The sequence below is a fragment of the Rhinoderma darwinii genome, chromosome 2, assembly GCF_050947455.1.
Source record: "Rhinoderma darwinii isolate aRhiDar2 chromosome 2, aRhiDar2.hap1, whole genome shotgun sequence".
Taxonomy (NCBI): Eukaryota; Metazoa; Chordata; class Amphibia; order Anura; family Rhinodermatidae; genus Rhinoderma; species Rhinoderma darwinii.
In genome coordinates, this window is record NC_134688.1 from 406,229,187 (window position 1) to 406,250,561 (window position 21,375).

At 43.6% G+C, this 21,375-nt stretch overlaps 1 protein-coding gene across 1 annotated transcript; it reads left to right on the top strand.

Annotated features, from left to right (window-relative positions):
- The first annotated feature begins 1,664 nt into the window (after positions 1 to 1,664).
- NSUN5 (NOP2/Sun RNA methyltransferase 5) lies at positions 1,665 to 19,077 on the top strand. The gene is made up of 10 exons (XM_075850801.1): positions 1,665 to 1,996; positions 4,767 to 4,889; positions 7,969 to 8,140; positions 8,225 to 8,333; positions 8,946 to 9,093; positions 9,182 to 9,297; positions 9,489 to 9,667; positions 17,620 to 17,830; positions 17,916 to 18,062; positions 18,831 to 19,077. The coding sequence occupies exons 1-10, from the start codon at positions 1,901 to 1,903 to the stop codon at positions 19,009 to 19,011; spliced, it is 1,482 nt and encodes a 493-aa protein (XP_075706916.1). The 5' UTR covers positions 1,665 to 1,900; the 3' UTR covers positions 19,012 to 19,077.
- Positions 19,078 to 21,375: the final 2,298 nt, after the last annotated feature.

The following is a 21,375-nucleotide window of genomic DNA, read 5'->3' on the forward strand; positions in this document are numbered from 1 at the left end:
ATCTACAGGGGGCTGTGTGTGACACTATCTACAGGGGGCTGTGTGTGACACTATCTAAAGGGGGGCTGTGTGTGACACTATATACAGGAGAGCTGTGTGTGGAGCGATCTACAGGGGGCTGTGTGTGACACTATTTACAGGGGCTGTGTGTGACTATCTACAGGGGCTGTGTGTGACTATCTACAGGGGCTGTGTGTGACTATCTACAGGGGCTGTGTGTGGCGCTATCTACAGGGGCTGTGTGTGGCGCTATCTACAGGGGCTGTGTGACACTATCTACAGGGTGGCTGTGTGTGGCGCTGTCTACAGGGTGGCTGTGTGTGGCGCTATCTACAGGGTGGCTGTGTGTGACTATCTACAGGGGGGCTGTGTGTGACACTATCTACAGGGGGGCTGGGTGTGACACAGTCTACAGGGGGGCTGGGTGTGACACAGTCTACAGGGGGGCTGTGTGTGACACTATCTACAGGGGCTGTGTGTTGCGCTATCTACAGGGGCTGTGTGTGACACTATCTACAGGGGGCTGTGTGTGGCGCTATCTACAGGGGCTGTGTGTGACACTATCTACAGGGGGGCTGTGTGTAACACTATCTACAGGGGGGCTGTGTATGACACTATCTACAGGGGCTGTGTGTGGAGCGATCTACAAGGGGGCTGTGTGTGGAGCGCTCTACAGGGGGCTATGTGCGGCGCTATCCACAGGGGGCTGCGTCTGGCGCTATCTACAGGGGGGCTGCTCTGGCGCTAACTACAGGGGGGCTGTGTCTACAGGGGGCAGTGTTTGACACTATCTACAGGGGGGGCTGTGTGTAGAGAGATCTACAGGGGGGCTATGTGTGGAGCGATCTACAGGGGGGCTGTGTGTGGAGCGATCTACAGGGGGGCTATGTTTGGCGCTATCTACAGTGGGCTGCGTCTGGCGCTATCTACAGGGGGCTGTGTCTGGTGATATCTACAGGGGGGCTGTTTCTACAGGGGGCAGTGTTTGACACTATCTACAGGGGGGGCTGTGTGTGTAGCGATCTACAGGGGGGCTGTGTGTGGAGCGATCTACAAGGGGGCTGTGTGTGGCGCTATCTACAAGGGGGCTGTGTCTGGCGCTATCTACAGGGGGGCTGTGTCTGGCGCTATCTACACACAGCCCCCATGTAAATATTGATAACTTTTTTGTTTTGCAGGTTCCGCTGGACTGTTTGGACTACGTCGTAGATTCGTTCGACTACTGCGATGATCTACGTTTTTTTCAAATAAAATGGTTATGGATTGTGTGGGGGAGTTATTTTAATAAAAAATTATTGAACTCCCCCACACAAAGAAGGATCTGGTCGTGATTTAATGTGTTTATGCGGGATATTGGGCGTGGTTAGGGGCGTGGCTTAAACATGTCCCTCTTTTCCCAATTCAAAAGTTGGGAGGTATGTTATCACTGCTTTCCCGCCTATTATTGGGTCACTGACTGTACCTGGCATTTGTAGAGGCATTGTGTGGGAACTATAAATGGCATTTGTGAGGTCAGTGCAGAAACATAAGAGGGCTCAGGCAGCCACTTATGAGAACTCCAGGTGAAGTACTGCGGCGCCATGATGGGGGGGGGGGGGTCAATATTTTAGATTGCACTACATTGTAGAAATACTCCCCATTATATTTTTTACCGCTTATGTTCCAGGATTATTTAAGATTGTTACATAACCACTGGAATAAATTAGATCCCTCCCTAATAAGAGCCGATCACATGTCCTATAACCGCAGCAGATGACAAGTCCGGCTCACTGTACAGCACGTCGATTACCAGCACCACCACTACTGCTGTAGCCGAAAAGCGAGCAGGCGCCGTAAAAGTGTACACAGTATATGGCAGCAGGAAGAGGAGACACGTGTGTGCCAGCGATCACCGGGGCGAATGATGACTCTTTACCAAGCTGCAGCCGGGATCCTCGATAAACTGCAGCGAAAGGAGGGGGCTGTGAAGACCCTGGTATATGACAGTGGTTTTAAGGTACACACTATATGACGGGAGGGCACATAAATACATATATACACTGCCTTGGCTTACTGGGAATTATATATGTGATACGAGACTTCTATGTATGTGAAATGTAAAATGAATGTTTGTCCCTGTATGGACATTAATCCAGGTTGGTGAGGTTCCTTGTCCTGTTAACCTAAGTGAAGTGGGTCTCAGGGCTGTGCTCAGGGCCCCATCTGTACCGTGCCCGGGGCCCCATCTGTACCGTGTCTATATGAGAGGGGCAGAGTGATCGTCTATAGAATAATAGTAACAAATCAGTACAGGTTCTCCAGGACTATAACATTGATAGTGGGACCCCCGTGTATTCGCACAATGAGGGACTACAGCACTCTCTCTTGAAAGGAATGAGTGGATTAAACATTGATGGCCTATCCTGAGATTACGCCATCAGTCTAAGGCCTTATTCACATGAACGTGTCCATTTTGCGGATGTAAAAAACAGCGTGTTTTTCTTGCGTTGCAGTTCCGTGTGACATCCGTGTAGGGTGCGCGCCTGCGTTTTTTTTTCACGGAGTGAATCACGGACACCACGCAGATGACGTCCGTGTGCTGTCTGGTTTTCACGCACCCGTTGACTTCAATGGGTGCGTGATGCGCAAAAAACGCACAAGAATAGAACATGCAGTCATTTTCACGCAGCGGCCACACACTGCATGAAAAACACTGAATGTTCCCATTGAATTACATAGGTCCGTGTGACGTCCGTTGTTTTAACGCGCGTGACACAGACCTGAAATATGCTCGTGTGAATAAGGCCTTTGTCTCAGAGAATCCTATTGGAGCATGCACCCGCCGCTCCATTCACTGTCTATAAGGGTATGTTCACACGTTGAGCCAAAAACGTCTGAAAATACGGATATGTTTTCAAGGGAAAACAGCACCTGATTTTCAGATGTTTTTTGCGCCGTTTTTTCGGCCGTTTTTGGAGCTGTTTTCGATAGAGTCTATAAGAAAACGGCTCCAAAAACGTCCCAAGAAGTGTCCTGCACTTCTTTTGACGTGGCTGTAATTTTACGCGTCGTCTTTTGACAGCTGTCAAACGACGACGCGTAAACTACAGGTCGTCGGCAAACCCATTCAAGTGAATGGGCAGATGTTTGCCGACGTATTGGAGCCGTATTTTCAGGCGTAAATCGAGGCATAATACGCCTCGTTTACGCCTGAAAATAGGTCGTGTGAACCCAGCCTAAGAGTGAAGGAAACAGACGTGCGCTGCGCTGCTTTTGTCATTCCCATTGGCTTTGAATGGAGCGGCAGCGCACATGCTTGACCGGCACTCCGTTCAATGTCCTCCTTACTGTGGTTGAGCAGTGAGGAGGATCTGGGGGTTCAGGACCCCCGTTCTCACGATCGGTTGGGCCCCCAACAATCAGAAAATGACCACCTATCCTGTGGATAGGTTATAATTTATGATATTGGGAATACTCCTTAAAGTGTGGTGTCCACATACTTTTTCCCATATAGTGTATATTCTGAGAAGATCTTAAAAGGGGTATTCCCATCTTTGACATTTATGGCATATCCATAGGATATGCCATAAATGTCTGATAAATGTGGGTCCCAGCTCTGGGACCCACACCTATACAAAGAAAAAGGGTAATCCAACCTACTTCTTGCCAGGTGCGGTGCCGCTGGCTGCAGATTCTCTGCAGGGACTTTTGGAGAGACTGCTGCGAATGCGCACGGCTTTCTCCATTCTACTCTAGGGGAGTTACAGAAACAGCTGAGCAGCGCTTGCTTGACTGTTTCCGTAATTATCGTTAAACAGAATGAAGAGAGCCGTGCGCTCGCACAGCAATCTCTCCACTAGAACCTGCCTAAAATCTGTGGCCGATGGCGCCGCGCCTGATCAAACGGAGGTTGGCTGACCTACCTTCTCGGTGTAGGTGTGGATCCCAGAGCTGGGACCCGCATCTATCGGACATTTATGGCATATCCTACGGATATGCCAAAAATGTCTTAGATGAGAATATCCCTTTAAAGTAAACCTCTCGTTTTCACAAACTTCTGACATATCCTATAGAATTCATTATATCGATGGGAGACTTGGACTTTGAACCCGCACTATTTGCTAAATTACAGTGGGCCCAGGGATACATATCATTCAAGTAGGTTGCCTGGCCATCAACGTTAGCTCAGAGATCTTTGAGCAAAAAGGGAACATTTGGTATGGACCCCCTTTGATGACAAGTCACAAATTTGTTAAAACAGGTGGACCACTTTAGCTCTAACAAGACACAAGTGATGTTATATCGCTACATGTAATATACGTGCAGGCCAAGTGTTATTGCATGGCCTCATTCACATCAGCCTCCGGTTCCGTTTTGGGTTTCTGTTCATCCATTCTGTTAGAGGAACAGATGAACGGAAACCATAGCTTCCGTTTGCATTACCAATGATTTCAGTGGGAATGCTTCCATTTAAATTGGTTTCCATTCCGTAAGGTCTCCGTTTTTTTGGCGGAAACAATAGAATAGTAGACTACGCTTTTGTTTCCGTTAAAAAAAATGGAAACTTTGCGGAAAGAATACAATCGAAACCAACTACAACAGAAGCATTACCATTGAAATCAATGGTAATGCAAACGAAAGCTATGGTTTCCGTTTGGCTTTCCGTTCCTCTGACGGAAAGGTCAAACGGAACCAATGAAAGGAACCCGACGCTGATGTGAATGAGGCCTATCCGTTATATTCTGTGATCTCTTTCTCCGCCATAATGTTTTCCCTTTTCACTTTAGAATGTGCGCCAGTTGTATGCCCTTCTCTGTGAGACGCTGCGCTACTCTTCAGTCATTGAGGATGTCATCAGTAGTTCAGAACTGCTTCGTGGACCAAAGAAATTGCCTATGAGCTTAGCTAAAGTGAGTCAAATACAATGTAAAACAAGTTCAGGCTGTGGCTGCAGGGCAAGTGAAAGAGGCCCCTATTCTTCACTGGTCGTAGTTATTTAAATGAAACAAGCAAAGTTTCATCTGAATAAATATAGGTTTGATCTAACATTCAGACAATAGTCGAGAGGCTGACGCGTTGTTACACCCGGGGGTCAGCCTCTCGACTATTGTCTTCCTTACCTGTCTGCACTACATGGCACTGATCTCATGTCTACTCGGACATGATCGTATTTAGGCAGACATGGCTAATGTCCATCATAATTACTTATGCGCCTCCATCGCTCCCCTCAAGTTCCCGTAATAAAAGCAATAATTAGCTCTGCGCGTAAGGCTGCAGCTCGACCTAGACTTTCTTGTAGTGAGTGATAAATCGCAGTCCATTGGAACGCATTAGGCTAGAGCTATTTATCCCATTACAAAAAAAATCACTGTGGTATCGCTATGATAAATCCCTGCCCATACAAATGCATTGAGCAGCTGGAAAAGCTCTTCAAAATCGCTCCAGACAAAAAAAAAACGCTAGCAAATCGTTTGACTGGAGCGATTTTGACAATTAATTTTTTTAACCCCTTCACACACCATGACGTAAGTGTGTGAGGGGAGAACTATGGAGTAGGCTCACGTGCTGAGCCCGCACCATACGCTGCGGGTGTCCGCTGTGTATTACAGCGGACACCTGGCACTAACGGCTAGGAACAGCGATCGGGCTGTTCCTGGCCGTTTAACCCCTCAAATGCAGTCAATCGCAACCACAACATCTGAGGCGTTATAAAGGGGGCGGCCCCCCTCCGACAGTGTCACCCCCCCCCACGACGCAATCGTGGGGTGCTGATGGTTGTCATATACCAGCCCAGAGGCCTAATGAAGGCCCCCAAGGCCTTGACTCTGCCTCTATAAAGCCCTGCCTGTGGCAGGGTTTAACAGAAGCCTGTAAAAATTACTATATCAGCGTCATACACTTCTCTCCATTCATGTCCATGTGATCTCGCTGTGCTGTCACATACACCCACATTAACGTCAGTAAAGTTAAAGGAACAGTGTCATCACAAATTATTTTTTTATATGTTAAAGATGTTAGTGCTTTATTAAAAACGTTTATATTCATTTGTGTGTTTGTGTTTTACTTTTTCTTATTTTTACACTTTTTCTTCCCTATGGGGGCTGCCATTTTTTTTCCATTTCTGTCTGTGTCGATTAACGACACATACAGACATGGAATACGGCAGCCACAGTCCCATAGGGACTGCGAACGGCTCCCGTCCCATTGACTTCCGTGTACGGCGTCTGTGTGGGAACTGCGCATGCGCCGCTCCCACACAGTCCAATTCGAAATTGGCGCCGTCCGGCGCCATTTTCCTGTGGACCGGAAGTCGCGGCCGGACAGTAATATTACTACTTCCGGTCGCGGCTTCCGGATTTGTGCACTTGGACCAGCGGCAGCAAACGGAGCGGACGGGCCGGAGGGAGCCGCGGCGGCAGGAGCAGGTAAGAGATTTCAATGTATGTTCGTGTTTGTGTGTGTTTACTACTGTATGTAAACCTACTACACTGTGTGTTCGCTCAAAAAATGGCGACACACAGTGTAGGAGGTTACACCGTTCAAACCCCTCGTTTATCCCGGCACTAGCCAGGATAAAGGAGGGGGGATGCTGAGAGCTCACTAGAGCGAGGGCTTTTAACCCTATGTTGCACTGCTGCAATTTTGGGAATCGCTCCATCTAGTGACCAAAAATGGGTAGTATTATAAATTTAGAATTAATTTATAATATTTCCTGACTCGTGAAAAAAATAAAAAAAATTTGAACAATGTTTAATCACCCACACACTAAATGTTTAATTTTTTAAAAAAAAAACATGTTTTTCTGGCAACACATTCCCTTTAATGTGGGTGTATGTGACAGTACAGCATGATCTCGCGAGATCACGCTGTGCTGAGTACAAATGGACATGAATGGAGAAAAGTGTATGACGCTGATTGGTCAAAAGGTAAAAAAACGCCCAGGTGTCTATTAAGAAATTAATTACCGTATCATGAATCTAAAATTGTTCATAGCTTTCTCAAAAATGATCGTTTTTCAAAATAAAAACCACTGTTATCTACATTACCGCACCGATCAGATTATATAGGAGATAGGGCACTTCTAATCTGGTGACAGAGCCTCTTTATACAAAGTTTTTAGTAAGTGGGGAAAAAAATAAATAAAAAAACATTTAAAAGTTGCGTCCGTAAAAGTCAGAACTATTACATTATTTAATGTGCACGGTGAATGTGGTAAAAATTATATATATATATATATATACTGCCAGAATCAATGTTGTTTGGTCAAATTAGCAGTGAAATTTTTTTTAATAAGTGATCAAAAAGATATATGTAGCAATAAAAACCACATCTCGTCCCGCAGAAAATAAGCCCTGACACCACTCTTTTGTAAAGGGAGTAAAATATTTTAAAAAAACTATATAAATTTGATATCGCCATAAATTGACCAGCAGAATAAAGTTAATTTGTCGTTTTTACTGCGCAGGGAAAGATGTAAAAACAAAACCCAAAGGAAAATGGAGGAATTGCATTTTTTCCATTTTCACCCCATATAGAATTTTTTTTTTTTTCTGTTTCCCAGCATTATATGGTACTTTAAATGGTGCCAATACAAACTAGAACCCCTTCCCTGCAAAAAAAACAAGCCTTCACACTAGTCTATTGACGGAAAACGAAAAAGTTATGGCTCATAGAAAGCGGGGAGTGTAAAACGAAAATGAAAAATAAAAAAATGGCTTGGACTTTGAGGGGTTAAGCTACTCAATGCATTTCTTTGGACAGCGATTTATCGTTCACTACAAAAAGAAAGCCTAGGTTTAGCCCCAACCTAAAGAAAACCGGTCACCTCTCTTGACAAGTCTATTTTAGTAAATTATTGTATTCCCAATAAAATAACAATTCTATATATTTAATATATTTTTTTAAGTCCATCTAGTTTTTAGATCTAAAGGTATCTACACTTATTTGTCCAAGCAGATGTAGTCATAGCAGTTTGTCTTTGCATCTCAGGTGCTGGTTTATGATTTGCTTTTTGGAAAAGGACTTCAGTGTGGGGGTCGTTGGAAGTCAACCATCCTAGCACAACGAGCAAGGCTGCATGCGGAGCTAGCCAAATTAAAAGTCAAGAAAAAGGTCAGCAGCAACCAGGACTTGGTGACATCAATGGGTGGCTCATCTGTTGGTATGTAGGAATAGATTAAACTAGTAAGTAGAGAAGCTTTTAATATGTCTATGGTGTCCTAGCTAAACGTTTCTCTCCTGTTAGGCCCTGCTTTGCCACGCTATGTACGTGTCAACACACTGAAGACCTCCATGGATGATGTCATCACTTGCTTCAAGCGCCAAGGTTATACGTACCTGGGCAAAGCTCGCAGGTAACACCAGCAGGGATTAGGAAATGTTTTATTTTTTTGTTGTAATGGATTTGTCTAGCTCTGGAGGACAGATTATTAAGGCCATTTTGCATGGGCACATGAACGGCCAAACGAGTGTTCATAAGAACGCTTGTTCCTGATCATTGCCCTGTGTGAACAGGGCAACGATAAACGAGCAAACGTATGTTTGTCGACTGATCTTCTCGTTTATGCAGCCAAAAAATGTTCGCTAGTCGGTAGCACATATATCCCTGTGTACAGGAAGATGTGCTGCCGACATGATGGAAATGCATGGTGATAAACGATCGTAGTAACGATCGCTCGTCCCCATACATAACCAATCATTGCTCCTTGAGAGAGTTTTCACAGACAATATTGGCTCATCTGTAAGAGACAGGTCTCTAACTCCTGGCAAAAGCTGAAAATTCAACTTCTGATTATGACATAACTTTAGTTATGGAGATTTATTTGTCTGCAAAGTAATAATGACCTGAGAGGCAATAGTCAGAAAAACTTCTGATATGCTCGACTTGGCCACAACTGATGAAATGCTGTGCTGTAACTCACAAAACAAGTATGATTAAGTGGATCTTTAAATATAATTTTCTGTAGTATGGAGGAGCTGGTTGATTTTGGCAAGAAGTCTGGGAAGAAGTTCCTTCAGGATCTTCACATCCCCAACCTGTTGGTTTTTCCACCCAGTACAGACTTTCACAAGGACTCCTTATACATAGCTGGGCATCTCATATTGCAGGATAAGGTGAGCATAACCCTTGTAGATATCCATATAAGAAACTCTTATCATCCACTCTAGACATGTTAGTAATAATAATACTATTCTTCCCTAGGCAAGTTGTCTCCCAGCATTCCTCCTGAACCCTCCTGTGGGGGCTTGTGTAATTGATGCTTGTGCTGCCCCTGGAAACAAAACAAGTCAACTGGCTGCTATAGTAAAGAATAAGGGGTAAGTTATGTCTTTAAAATTGACATTGGTATTAAATGTACAATTCTATACGGTGTAATTTAATGACTGTTCAGGTGGTTAGACCTCCAAAACTTGTACAGAAGACCGATGAGTAGTATATCAGACAACCTTGTTACCAAAAATAACATTGATACTCTTAAAAAAACAAAAACAACTTTTGATCATTCCAGAAAAGTTTTTGCCTTTGACCTGGACACCAAGCGTTTGGCAACTATGAGTACGCTGCTGTTGCGTGCTGGAGTCACATGCCAAGAATTGGCCAACCAGGACTTCCTTACAGTCAATCCATGTGAACCAAAATATCAGAAAGTCAGTCACATCTTGGTGGATCCATCATGTAGCGGATCAGGTAAGAACTGACTTTTCTACTAAAGGCTACAAAATCTGGGATCACCAGAAAGTTAAAGGGGTTGTCCCACCATTAAATATCATATTTAGTGTATAAATCATAAAAATAAAAAATGTTTGCCATTGACATGCTACTGCAAGAATGATCCAGTACAGAGTTATAACGTTTACTTAGTATGGCGTCACCTGGTGTATAGCAATGTACATGACAACCCAAGGTGCGGAGTGCTGGTGGTCACTCAGTCACTCTCCCTATCGCTAGGTCTCTGCATCGTGATCCTCTGTTCACTGCAAAGCAACCAGAAGAAATGGCTTTCTTCCCTGCTTGTCAGGGAAGGAGCAGTAGCATGGCAGTATATCTGAGGAGACTCCTCAGCTTGTTTGTTAGGACTGTAAAGCACTACATACTGACTGCACATATGAACCCAGCACATGACCACTCTGTTTTATTTTATTATATTTTCATTGGTTTCTACAGTAGTTCATTCTGTGGATGTTGCACCGTAAATCTCCTACTTTGAATCTTACATTACCTATCTGCAGGGAAAGTAAGAAGGGACCATATTGTCAGATGCCACAGTGAGGAGACCGATTCTTCTCAGGCCTCTTCCCCAGCAGCACAGATTAGCAGCAGTACCAAGGGGGACACAGAGCATCAAAAAAAAAAAAAAGGATGAGGACTGTATTTTTATATGCTAGAAACACTGCAAATTACTTTAAAACTGCTTTTAACATTTCTGGACTTTAGGTTTGAAAATGATTCACGGGAGTACCCCTTTAAAGCGAAGTCTCATACATTTAATTTAAGAAAATTAAAGATTTACACCTTTAATACAGAACTAAATGCTCTGTCTTTTTCAAAACGGAGCAGATTTATTGTTGGGGTATGTTCACACACTAAACAAAAACCGGCTGTAAAATACGGAGCGGTTTTCAAGGGAAAACAGCCTCTGATTTTCAGCTGTTTTGTAAGCATAAAGCGTTTTTTGCGGCCATTTTTGGAGCTGTTTTCCTATTGACCCAATGAAAATCTGCTCCAGAAACGGCTCAAGAAGCGACATACACTTCTTTTTACGTGACTCTGTTTCTCCCAATGAAATCAATGGGCGGATGTTTGGAGTCGTTCAGCTTCTGTATTTTCAGCCATTTTTCGGGTCGTTTACAGCTAGAAAAACTGCTGAAAATAAACCGTGTGAACATACCCTGAGGGTATGTTCACACGCTTAACCAAAAAGTCTGAAAATACGGAGTGGTTTTCAAGGAAAAACAGCTAATGATTTTCAGCCGTTTTTTAAACACACTAAGCGTTTTTGGAGCTGCTCTTCTATAGAGGCAATGAAAAATGGCTCAATAAAGTAACATGCACTTTTTCGCGGGCATTTTTTACGTGTCCGTTTTGAAAAAAAAAAAAAAGCCCCAACAGAATGCTGCAGTTCCCATTGAAATCAATAGGCAGATGTTTGGGGGCGTTCTGCCTCCTATTTTGTTGGCCCAAAATAAGCAGTGTGAACATACCCTTATTTAGCAGCTCTCGATTCATCGCTGCTCCTAGTAACATACATATGGAAAGGGGTTGTATTAGAAAGAGAACCCTTTAAAAAAAAAAAAAAAAAACAGGTTCAACTAGGGATTTTCCCCCCCCCAAAAAATAGATAATATTATTACATACCATGTCAGGCTGTGGTCACATCTGCATTATATGGTTTATTTGGAGCCTCTGGCGCTTTTGCTGGACAAAATAGCACAGCATGGATCACTGGGTTTTCTTGCAATATGACAAAACCTGTTGGTGTCCATAGGGCTGTGCAATTAATCGTAAAATAACTGAAACCAAAATTAAGCACAATTAACCGACGTCCTCCTGAGCATTTTGGTTTCTTTGAGTATTTATTTATTTTTTCCCCTAGTTTCAACTGTATCTCCATTCTCAGGATGCAAATACAGTGGAATCCAATGGTAGAGCAGGGAGCCGTAAGGTCTCTGCTCTAACATTCACTATGTATCGCCGTATGCTCATGGCAGACAGGCGCGAGGCAGTGATGTAATCGCGCCTGTCTGCGCCGAGCCATACAGACTGGGGGAACCGAGGGATCTCCTCCACTCGTCATGGGGTTAGGTATGTATTTTGTTGGGACTGTGTGGGGGCTTTATACAGGGTGGGAGCGGCTATGGGGTATTATACTGTGTGGAGGGTAGTTATGGGGGCACTATACTGTGTGGGGGGGGGGGAATATACCGCGTGAAGGGCAGCTATAGGGGCATTATACTGTGTGGGGGGGAGAGAGAATATACCGTGTGAAGGGCAGCTATAGGGGCATTATACTGTGTGGGGTCAGTGTCCAAGGGGTGTATTATACACAAGGTTATACAGCAGGCTCAGGGGATAAATATTAATTAAATGGTGAAGCATGCTAATAGGGGGTGTGGTATGCACAAAGGGGTATTGCCTAAATAGTTGTTCGTTAATCGTAATCAAAGTTACATGTTCAATTAATTGTGATTTAGGCCATAATCACCCAGCCCTAGGTGTCGTTATGTGACATCTGGCATATATTCATTCTACTCCTATGATAGTGAGACAACTAATGCAGATGTGAACAAAGCCTAACACCTTTTTAAGACATTTTTGTTCTCTGGAAGGCCGCTTTGATAGCATTCTTATGATTATTAAATACACTAAATTCTCTCTTTGAAGATGTGCGGCAACTGTTTTAACAGGTTCCCGACCGCTGGCCGTATTTATACGGCCAGCGGTCAGGGTCTCTAAAGTCCGGCGTATAGTATATATACGGCCGCACTTCAGAGACTGTGCACGCGGGATCGCGTGCACACAGCTCTATGCCCTGGCTGTTGCTAACAGCCATGGGCACTGGGCAGAATGTCAGGGGTCAATCTTTTGGCCCCTGAACATGTGATCGCTGTGACAACCAATCACAGCGATCACATGCATTTCTGCATAGAAAACAGTGTGCACGCGATCGCGTGCACACAGCCCTGTGCCCTCGCTGTTACCAACAGCTCTGGGCACTGGGCAGAGTATCAGGGACCAATCTGATGGTCCCTGAACATGTGGTCGCTGTGACAACCTATCACAGCGACCACATTTGTTTTATTTTGACTTTTCTGGCAGTAAATCTCCTGCCTCTTTTCTTCTCCTCAAACATTGTTTCAGTTTGAGGAGAAGAAGAGACTCGGGAGAATTGCTGCCAGAAGATTACAGTTACAGAAAAATACAGTTACACTCTAAAACATTCTATGTATAGATAGATTGTATAGATAGATAGAAATCTATCTATCCATCTATCTTTTTTTCTATCTATCTACCTTTCTTTCTTTTATTCTATTAGAATAGGCAGGTAGGGAGTATATAATTATATATATATCCACATATATACAATATATATAGCAATAGCGGTTTATTTTTTTGTTAGCGGTAGTGTAGATATATATATAGCAGTTAGTTTGTGTGTTTTATAAAAAAAAAAAAAAAAAATTTGTTGTGTTAGTTACGTTATGGCGAGGAAGTTGTTTAGCGCCGAGGAGGCATACGCCATGCTGTGGTCTGAGTCGGAGACCGCATCAGAGATGGCGTCCGAGATGGAACCTGTTTTAGGTAGTGACGATGACAGCGTCACTTCAGGTTCATTTTCAGGGGACGTTGTCCCTGATGCAGTCGAAACTGCAGAACATGAAAGCGCAGGGCCAAGTAGCGCTGTAGCACGGGACAGCCTGGTCCCTCCAGTCCAGGCTCTTGTATGGGCACCTGCCCCATCTTTTGGGCCTAGAATCCACGGATTTACGGCCACTCCTGGCATAACCGTGGACAATACAAATTTTGTCCAAATGGATTACTTCCATTTATTTATAACGGACGACATCCTAAATCAGATTGTCCACGAAACAAATTTATATGCCACGCAATATATAAGGCAGAAACCTTCATCCACCCATGCCAGAGATTGGACGCCCACCAATTTGCAGGAATTAAAAAAAATTTTGGGGCTCACCCTAAATATGGGTATTGTCAAAAAGCCCTCCATTAGGTCTTACTGGTCAACAAAACCACAGAAAAGGCCATACTCACAGATTAGGTGGTGGGTAAAATACCCGTTCCAAACAGGACGCAACCAGGTCAGAGAATGCTGTTGATGGGAAGTGCCCAGGTGTGTTTAAATAATGATAGCCACTCCCACTTACCTTGAGGGGAGTGGTGTGTTGGGCATGGAAGTAAATGTGTAATAATAATAAATAAATAATAAAGTACTGTGTATAGTGCACATGTGAGGTATAGGGGACATGACTAAGTGTAGTGTGTAGAAATCAGGGCTGTGAGTGAAACAAAAACGTGAGTGTAGTGTGTAAAACATGGAGGCATAGTGTTTGGATAGTGAGGCACAGCATATATCGCCGACCTGGTTGCGTCCTGTTTGGAACGGGTATTTTACCCACCACCTAATCTGTGAGTATGGCCTTTTCTGTGGTTTTAATTACATTCTATGTCCCATTTTTTTTTGTATATCTTAGATTTTGGAACGAAAAGTTCTAGGTAGGGACTCGCAAGTGTGGGGATCCGTGACGTGGATTGCGAGCTTGCGTTTTTTGGCCAAAACAACTAATACCCCATGTTTTCTCATGGTTACTTACATTGTACATACTTTTTTTCAGGACGCGCCCGGGTCTTATGATGCTGGGATAGCCTGGTGTGTGGATGTTTGGCACTGCATGCAGGGCAGCCCGCTCTCTTACAATATGGGCGTTATAAATAGGCTGCTATTCGGCGATATATGCTGTGCCTCACTATCCAAACACTATGCCTCCATGTTTTACACACTACACTCACGTTTTTGTTTCACTCACAGCCCTGATTTCTACACACTACACTTAGTCATGTCCCCTATACATCACATGTGCACTATACACAGTACTTTATTATTTATTTATTATTATTACACATTTACTTCCATGCCCAACACACCACACCCCTCAAGGTTAGTGGGAGTGGCTATCATTATTTAAACACACCTGGGCACTTCCCATCAACAGCATTCTCTGACCTGGTTGCGTCCTGTTTGGAACGGGTATTTTACCCACCACCTAATCTGTGAGTATGGCCTTTTCTGTGGTTTTAATTACATTCTATGTCCCATTTTTTTTGTATACTGGTCAACAAGACCCGCCCAAGCCACCCCAGTATATTCTGCAGTAATGCCCAGGTCTCGTTATGAGACAATAATGAGGTTCCTCCACTTCAATGACAACGCACAGGCCCCCCCAAGTACCGATGCAAACCGGGATCGGTTGTTCAAAATAAGACCGCTAATAAATTCCCTGAATAATTTATTTCTGCAACTCTACACCCCTGAGCAGAATGTAAGTGTGGACGAATCCCTCCTCAACTTCCATGGCAGACTTAGCTTTCGCCAATATCTACCTTCAAAAAGGGGCAAGATATGGCGTTAAGCTCTACAAATTGTGTGAAAGCGGGTCAGGATATACCACCGCCTTCAGGATTTATGAAGGGCGGGACCGCACAATAAATGTTCCTGGATGCCCCCCTGATCTTTCCACCAGCAGTAAGATCGTGTGGGAGATAATGCAGCCTCTACTTCACAAGGGGTACCACCTGTACTGTGATAATTTTTATTCGAGTGTGCCCCTGTTTAGGCATTTGCATGCTGCAAGGACTGGGGCATGTGGTACCATGCGCAAAAACAGAATTGGTTTTCCACAGCAATTAGTGGGGAAGCGCATGGTAAAGGGGGACTCCTGTGCTTATGCATCTGAAGAATTGCTGGCGGTCAAGTTCAGGGATCGCAAAGACGTGTATGTGCTAAGCACGATTCATACCGCAGGAACAGTGGCAGTGAGGGAAAGGGGGGCAACATCGGACAAGCACAAACCAGTGAGCGTGTCCGAATATAACAAGTACATGGGGGGGGTGGATTTAAGCGATCAGGTTTTACAGCCCTATTTAGTAAAACGTAAAACTAAAACCTGGTACAAAAAGGTGGCCATTTATTTGTTACAGGTGGCCATCCACAACTCATTTGTGCTCTACAAAAAAAAACAGAGGCAGAGACACATACCTGGATTTCCAGGAAAAAATTATTGAAGGCCTCTTTTGATGTTCAGGACACCCGAGAATGCCCCCAGTCTGAGGATGTCACGCGACTGACTGAAAGACACTTCATCAGTCGGATTCCCCCAACAGCAACCAGAAGCAACCCCCAGAAAAAGTGCCGCGTCTGCAGAAAAGACGGGCACCGCAAAGATTCCCGATATTTCTGTCCCTCACAACCAGGCCTGTGCATTGAGCCATGTTTTAAAAAATACCACACTGTTCTGAATTATTAGATTTTAGTTAATTTGTTGAAAATATATTTGCCCTACATTACGTTTTTATTTTTCCCATGATTTTACTCCAAGGGTGAGGGAGGGAATGGGTGGGGGGTGGATGTCATGTTTGATGTTTTCTAAAGTTCATCTGCTGGAGAGCTCCATTTGCATTAACCTGCAATTTCTTATTTTAGAAAACCCCAAAAAATAAATTCCCATTATACCCCTAGATGAATATTTTGGGATTTCTGCTTCAAGAGCAGATATTTTGGAAGTGTTAGGGTATGTTCACACGGCCTATTTACGGACGTAATTCAGGCGTTTTTGCCCCGAATTACGCCCGAAAATAGCGCCTCAATAGCGCTGACAAACATCTGCCCATTGAAAGCAATGGGCAGACGTTTGTCTGTTCACACGAGGCGTATATTTACGCGCCGCTGTCAAATGACGGCGCGTAAATAGACGCCCGCGTAGAAGAAGTGACCTGTCACTTCTTTGGCCGTAATTGGAGCTGCTATTCATTGACTCCAATGAATAGCAGCGCTAATTACGGCCGTAATTGACGCGGCGTTCAAGCACATGCCGGTACGGCTGAAATTACGGGGATGTTTTCAGGCTGAAACATCCCCGTAATTTCAGCCGTTACGGACCCCCGCCGTGTGAACATACCCTTATAGCAACTCTGTTGAGTTTTGTAAAACCAGCTTTGAAAAAAAGCGATATGTGAAATAATCTTCTTCTATCCTCCGCCCTCCTACATCTCTATGTGATAAATAAGGCCACATATTTGGTATCCCCGTGCACGGGAGAAGTGGCAGAATGTGAACGGAGATTAATTTTGACCATGGTCTATACCGTGTGTGAAAAATGCTGGTATAAACTGACGCATTTGCTAAAAAAGTGCTGATTTTATTTTGTTCCATCTTATTCAAGAAACTTTCAGAAGAAAACTGGACTGTCTAAAAATATGATAAACCCCTTGAAGAAAACCTTGTGGGGTCTACTTGTGTGAATGAAGTCATTTATGGGGTGTTTCTAATGTTTCAGCAGCATTACACCCCCCAGAAAACAGTATGCTGCTATAAAATCAAATGCAAAATTCCTGGACCGAAAAGGCCAAAAAGCCTCCTTTTATGCCAAGCCCTGGCACATGCCCGCACAGTGAATAAGGCACACATATTTGGTATCCCCATGCACGGGAGAAGTGGAAGAATGTGAAAGATTAATTTTGTCCGTGGTCCATACCGTGTGTGAAAAATACTAGCCTAAACTGACGCATTTGCTAAATTCTTGCATTTTTTTCCAATTTTGCCCACTCTAGAGAAAAAAATAAAAATGATATATACTAACAAATGCCACTAAAACAAAGCCCTATCTGTCCTTTAAAAAGAGTGTAAAATTCAAAGATGAACTTTATTCACCTACAGAGTTATAGTCATCTAAAGAAGCGCATAGCAAAATTGTGAAATTTGCTCTGGTCATTTAGCTGTAAAACAGCCTAGTCCTTAACCGGTTAATTTAGTCTTTCACTATGAAAAGTCTCATTTCTTGTTAACACTCAGGCAGTTTTTTTCAAATGGGGATTCTCAATGAGGTAAATTTATTTACATTTTTCAGGCATGCCAGATCGGATGAGAGTCCTCCAAGATGAGGTAGGGGCTGAGCAGCGAGGCAGGCTGCAGGCCTTGTCAGCTTTCCAAAGGCGGGCTCTGGCCCATGCTGTCAAATTCCCTTCAGTGCAGTACATAGTCTACTCCACCTGCTCTGTGCACCAGCAGGAAAATGAGGATGTGGTGAAGGACACTCTGGAGCAACACCCAGAATTCAGGTATATGAATACAGTGTTCGCTTGTAGTATACCGTGCTTATTGTACAGCAGAAAACCTATGATCTCACTTTCTTGTCTCTTACAGTTTGGTTAACGTTCTGCCTTCATGGCCAGTGCGGGGGCTGAGCACGTTCCCTGGATCAGAGTGTTGTCTACGGGCCTCTTGGTCAGAAACTGTAACAAATGGCTTTTTTGTAGCATTATTTCAGCGCAGGAGCCCAGAGAATAAAAGGTAGAAGAAAATGTTAACATTCCTGAATAGTAATGCATTTTATATTTGTAAGTATTTTACAACATATCCTGTTCTGTAAAATGAGTTTGCATAAGAGATGCAAGAACCTGAATGGCTGGCACATCGAGTGGTGCCTTTTGCTATGCCACCGGTCGGTCCATTAGTGATCCTACTTTTAGGAGCCATCATGTATTTTAGCCTAGAAAACATTTTCAATCACTTCCTGATTAAAGCAATCAATTATTCTCCAGTTTCTAAGGATTATAAATTTTCTTACTGACTTATAGAGCGGCACTTCGTACCGAGGTTTGTCTGGAATTGCAATTATAGGCAAACAGGATTAGCTCCATTTCAGAATGTAGAATGTTTCCTTGCAGAATTGCAAACTTCTATAGCAGAGGGTTGATCTTATGTGAATAGGTGCAAGCATGGATTAGTACCAGGGTGGTAAAAAAAAAGACCCCTCCGTACACCTGACCGTGGCACAGTAGTTTAGACAGTGGCCAAAGCTCCCCTCCCCCTTTTGCCAGTTACAATTGTAGGAAGATTGGTAGCCCCGTTCTCTTTGCAGCAATCTGATTGGTAATATAGAGGGAACTCTGTGGTGGTTGCTAACAGCACAGGAGGAAGGGGCTGGCCTGTAAGGTTTTAGGTTATACTGTTGTGAACACATGCTTCATTTTTGTAACTTATACTTATTACATGGTGATCATGGATATGTTTTAATAGCTTTATAAAGTAACTTGTGTGTTTCTATTGCACTCACAGCACATCTGAAGAATCAAAGCCAGCAGATCTACACCAAGGACATGCCTCAAAAGGAGAGACTATGGAGAAGTCTGATTCACTGGTCCAGTCCAAAAGGAAGTCTGAATGTATCAGCCAAGACTCAGCGAGCAGCAAAAAGAAAAAGCGGAAAAGGAAGAAATGTAAAACAGATCAGTCCTGATAGATTATGTATGCCTTGTGAATAAGTTGCAACTATTCTAAAAAAAAATAAATTTAAATCCCACAAGTTTAATTCTTATTATAAAAATAAATCAAGGGTTAATGCGTCTATGCCTCGGCTTTCAAAGTTACGACAGACTAGATGTATTGTTTGCACAAAGAACTTGACCAATTACTAGCCCACAACTGGAACCATACTTGTAAGGCCTTATTCACATCCGTGCTACGTGTGTCGCATGGACCTGTGTTAATGAATGGGGCCGTTCAGACAGTCTGATTTTTGCAGCGTGTTTGCTGCGTAAAACTCACGACATGTCCTATACATGGCCGTTTTTCACGCATCACACACCCATTTAAGTCAATGGGTGCGTGATAATTGTGCACAGCACACGGAAGCACTTCCATGTGTTGCACAACAGTAGATAAATAAAAGCATGTGCCATTTTTCACTGTCAATACAAAAATCAGCTCCAAAAACAAATCGAGCATGGGATCTTTTACATAGAGCAGCACAAGGTGGTCTTTTGGGTCTGGGTACATGCCTGAGACAAGGTGAACTACTTGACAGTTAACCAGTTCAAAACTGGGCTATTATGAGCCTTCAAGACCAGACACACATTAGTTAAATGGCTATAACTTTTGTTGGGCTAACTACGTGATTTTTGCAATGTTTTTTCTGTAGACAATGCAGGTTTTTTTTTTTGCACATCCTTTTTGCCATTTTAGAATTTTTATTCATAAAGTTTGAAAATAGCTAAAACGTAAACTTTTTTTTACTATTTTTTTGGGGGTAATAAGTTTTACCCTAAAATAGACCTTTTATTTGAGATAGTCATTGTCTACCATAAATGTTATTACATGTCTATATTAGGGTAATTGGGTCAGTATAATGAATCCACTTAATGGTATTGTAAATGTCGTTCACTGAATAGATAGATTCACTGCCTGATTAGAACGATTAAAATTGAATTTTATTAGTATAGTATAAAATATGGCTCATATAGCCCAATTGTAACATATATTCAGGCTCAGGCAAGGTAGTCAGGGATAGGAGGTGGTGAGACTCTCCTCTTATAGTATACAGCCCTGACAGCAACTTGCTGAGTGAAAATAATTCCAGCCCACCGGGCTCACAACAAGTGGTCAGAGAAAAAGCGTTAGTCCTGTTGACAGACTAATCTTGGACAATTCTCAGAACCACCGCTGCATTAAGGACAACCCTACGCGTTTCAGTGTCACTGGTAGGTGTGACACATCAGGGATTGTAAAAGTTGATGCCGGTTAAGCACAATTTTGTGCTAACATGTTTCTCCCGGCTCGTGCACGACTAATACAAATGGCCGCACACGAGCCGGCAAGACTGGGAGCATCTGAAGGGCTAGAGCCCTCCCCCTGCACTGACGAGGCTGTCAGCCACCACCAGACAAAGACGTCACAGCAGTGATGTATCCGGACTGTGGCGAGCCTCAAACAGCCCAGCCAATCAGGCTGAAGTGTGACGATAAAGCGTCCTTCGTAACCCTGGAGACCTGAAGCGGATACACACAGATTACGGGACAGACATGTAATGGGTAAAGATGCTAAAGATTCGTAATATCACGATGATCAGCAGACCATCCTCAATACTCCTGTCGGATAGACCTCATAATAGTACATACTCCGGCCAAGGCTAGAATTCTAGCCCTTTTTGGCCATCATAACTCTCAAAGAGTGTAATGCTGTCAGAAAATAGTAGGTATAATTTAGGGTCGCCATTAATTCAAATAGACACAGTTTAGGCTGTACACAGACGCCCCATATTCAATAAAACGTCATATCACATATTCAATGAATCAGTTAGAGAAGAAACCGCATATGAGCCCTCTAACAGTGTGAACAGGGGTCAACAGTAGTTTAACGTGAAAAAACGATGAGTCCCGCCGGTTTAAATGAAAAGATCTCATATGCATGCTTTGTGAGCATAATATCAAAGAAATCTATTTCTTTTTGTTTACTTTTTCCCCCCATGTGGGTGGTGGTATGTGTGGCCCAACTATGCACCTGACCTCCTCTAATAGTATTATCTGTGTGTTTTTCACATTAAACTACTGTTGACCCCTGTTAGCAAGTTGCTGTCAGGGCTGTATACTATAAGGGTATGTTCACACGGCGGGGGTCCGTAACGGCTGAAATTACGGGGATGTTTCAGCCTGAAAACATCCCCGTAATTTCAGCCGTACCGGCATGTGCAGGCGCTTGAACGCCGCGTCAATTACGGCCGTAATTAGCGCTGCTATTCATTGGAGTCAATGAATAGCGGCTCCAATTACGGCCAAAGAAGTGACAGGTCACTTCTTTGACGCGGGCGTCTAGTTACGCGCCGTCA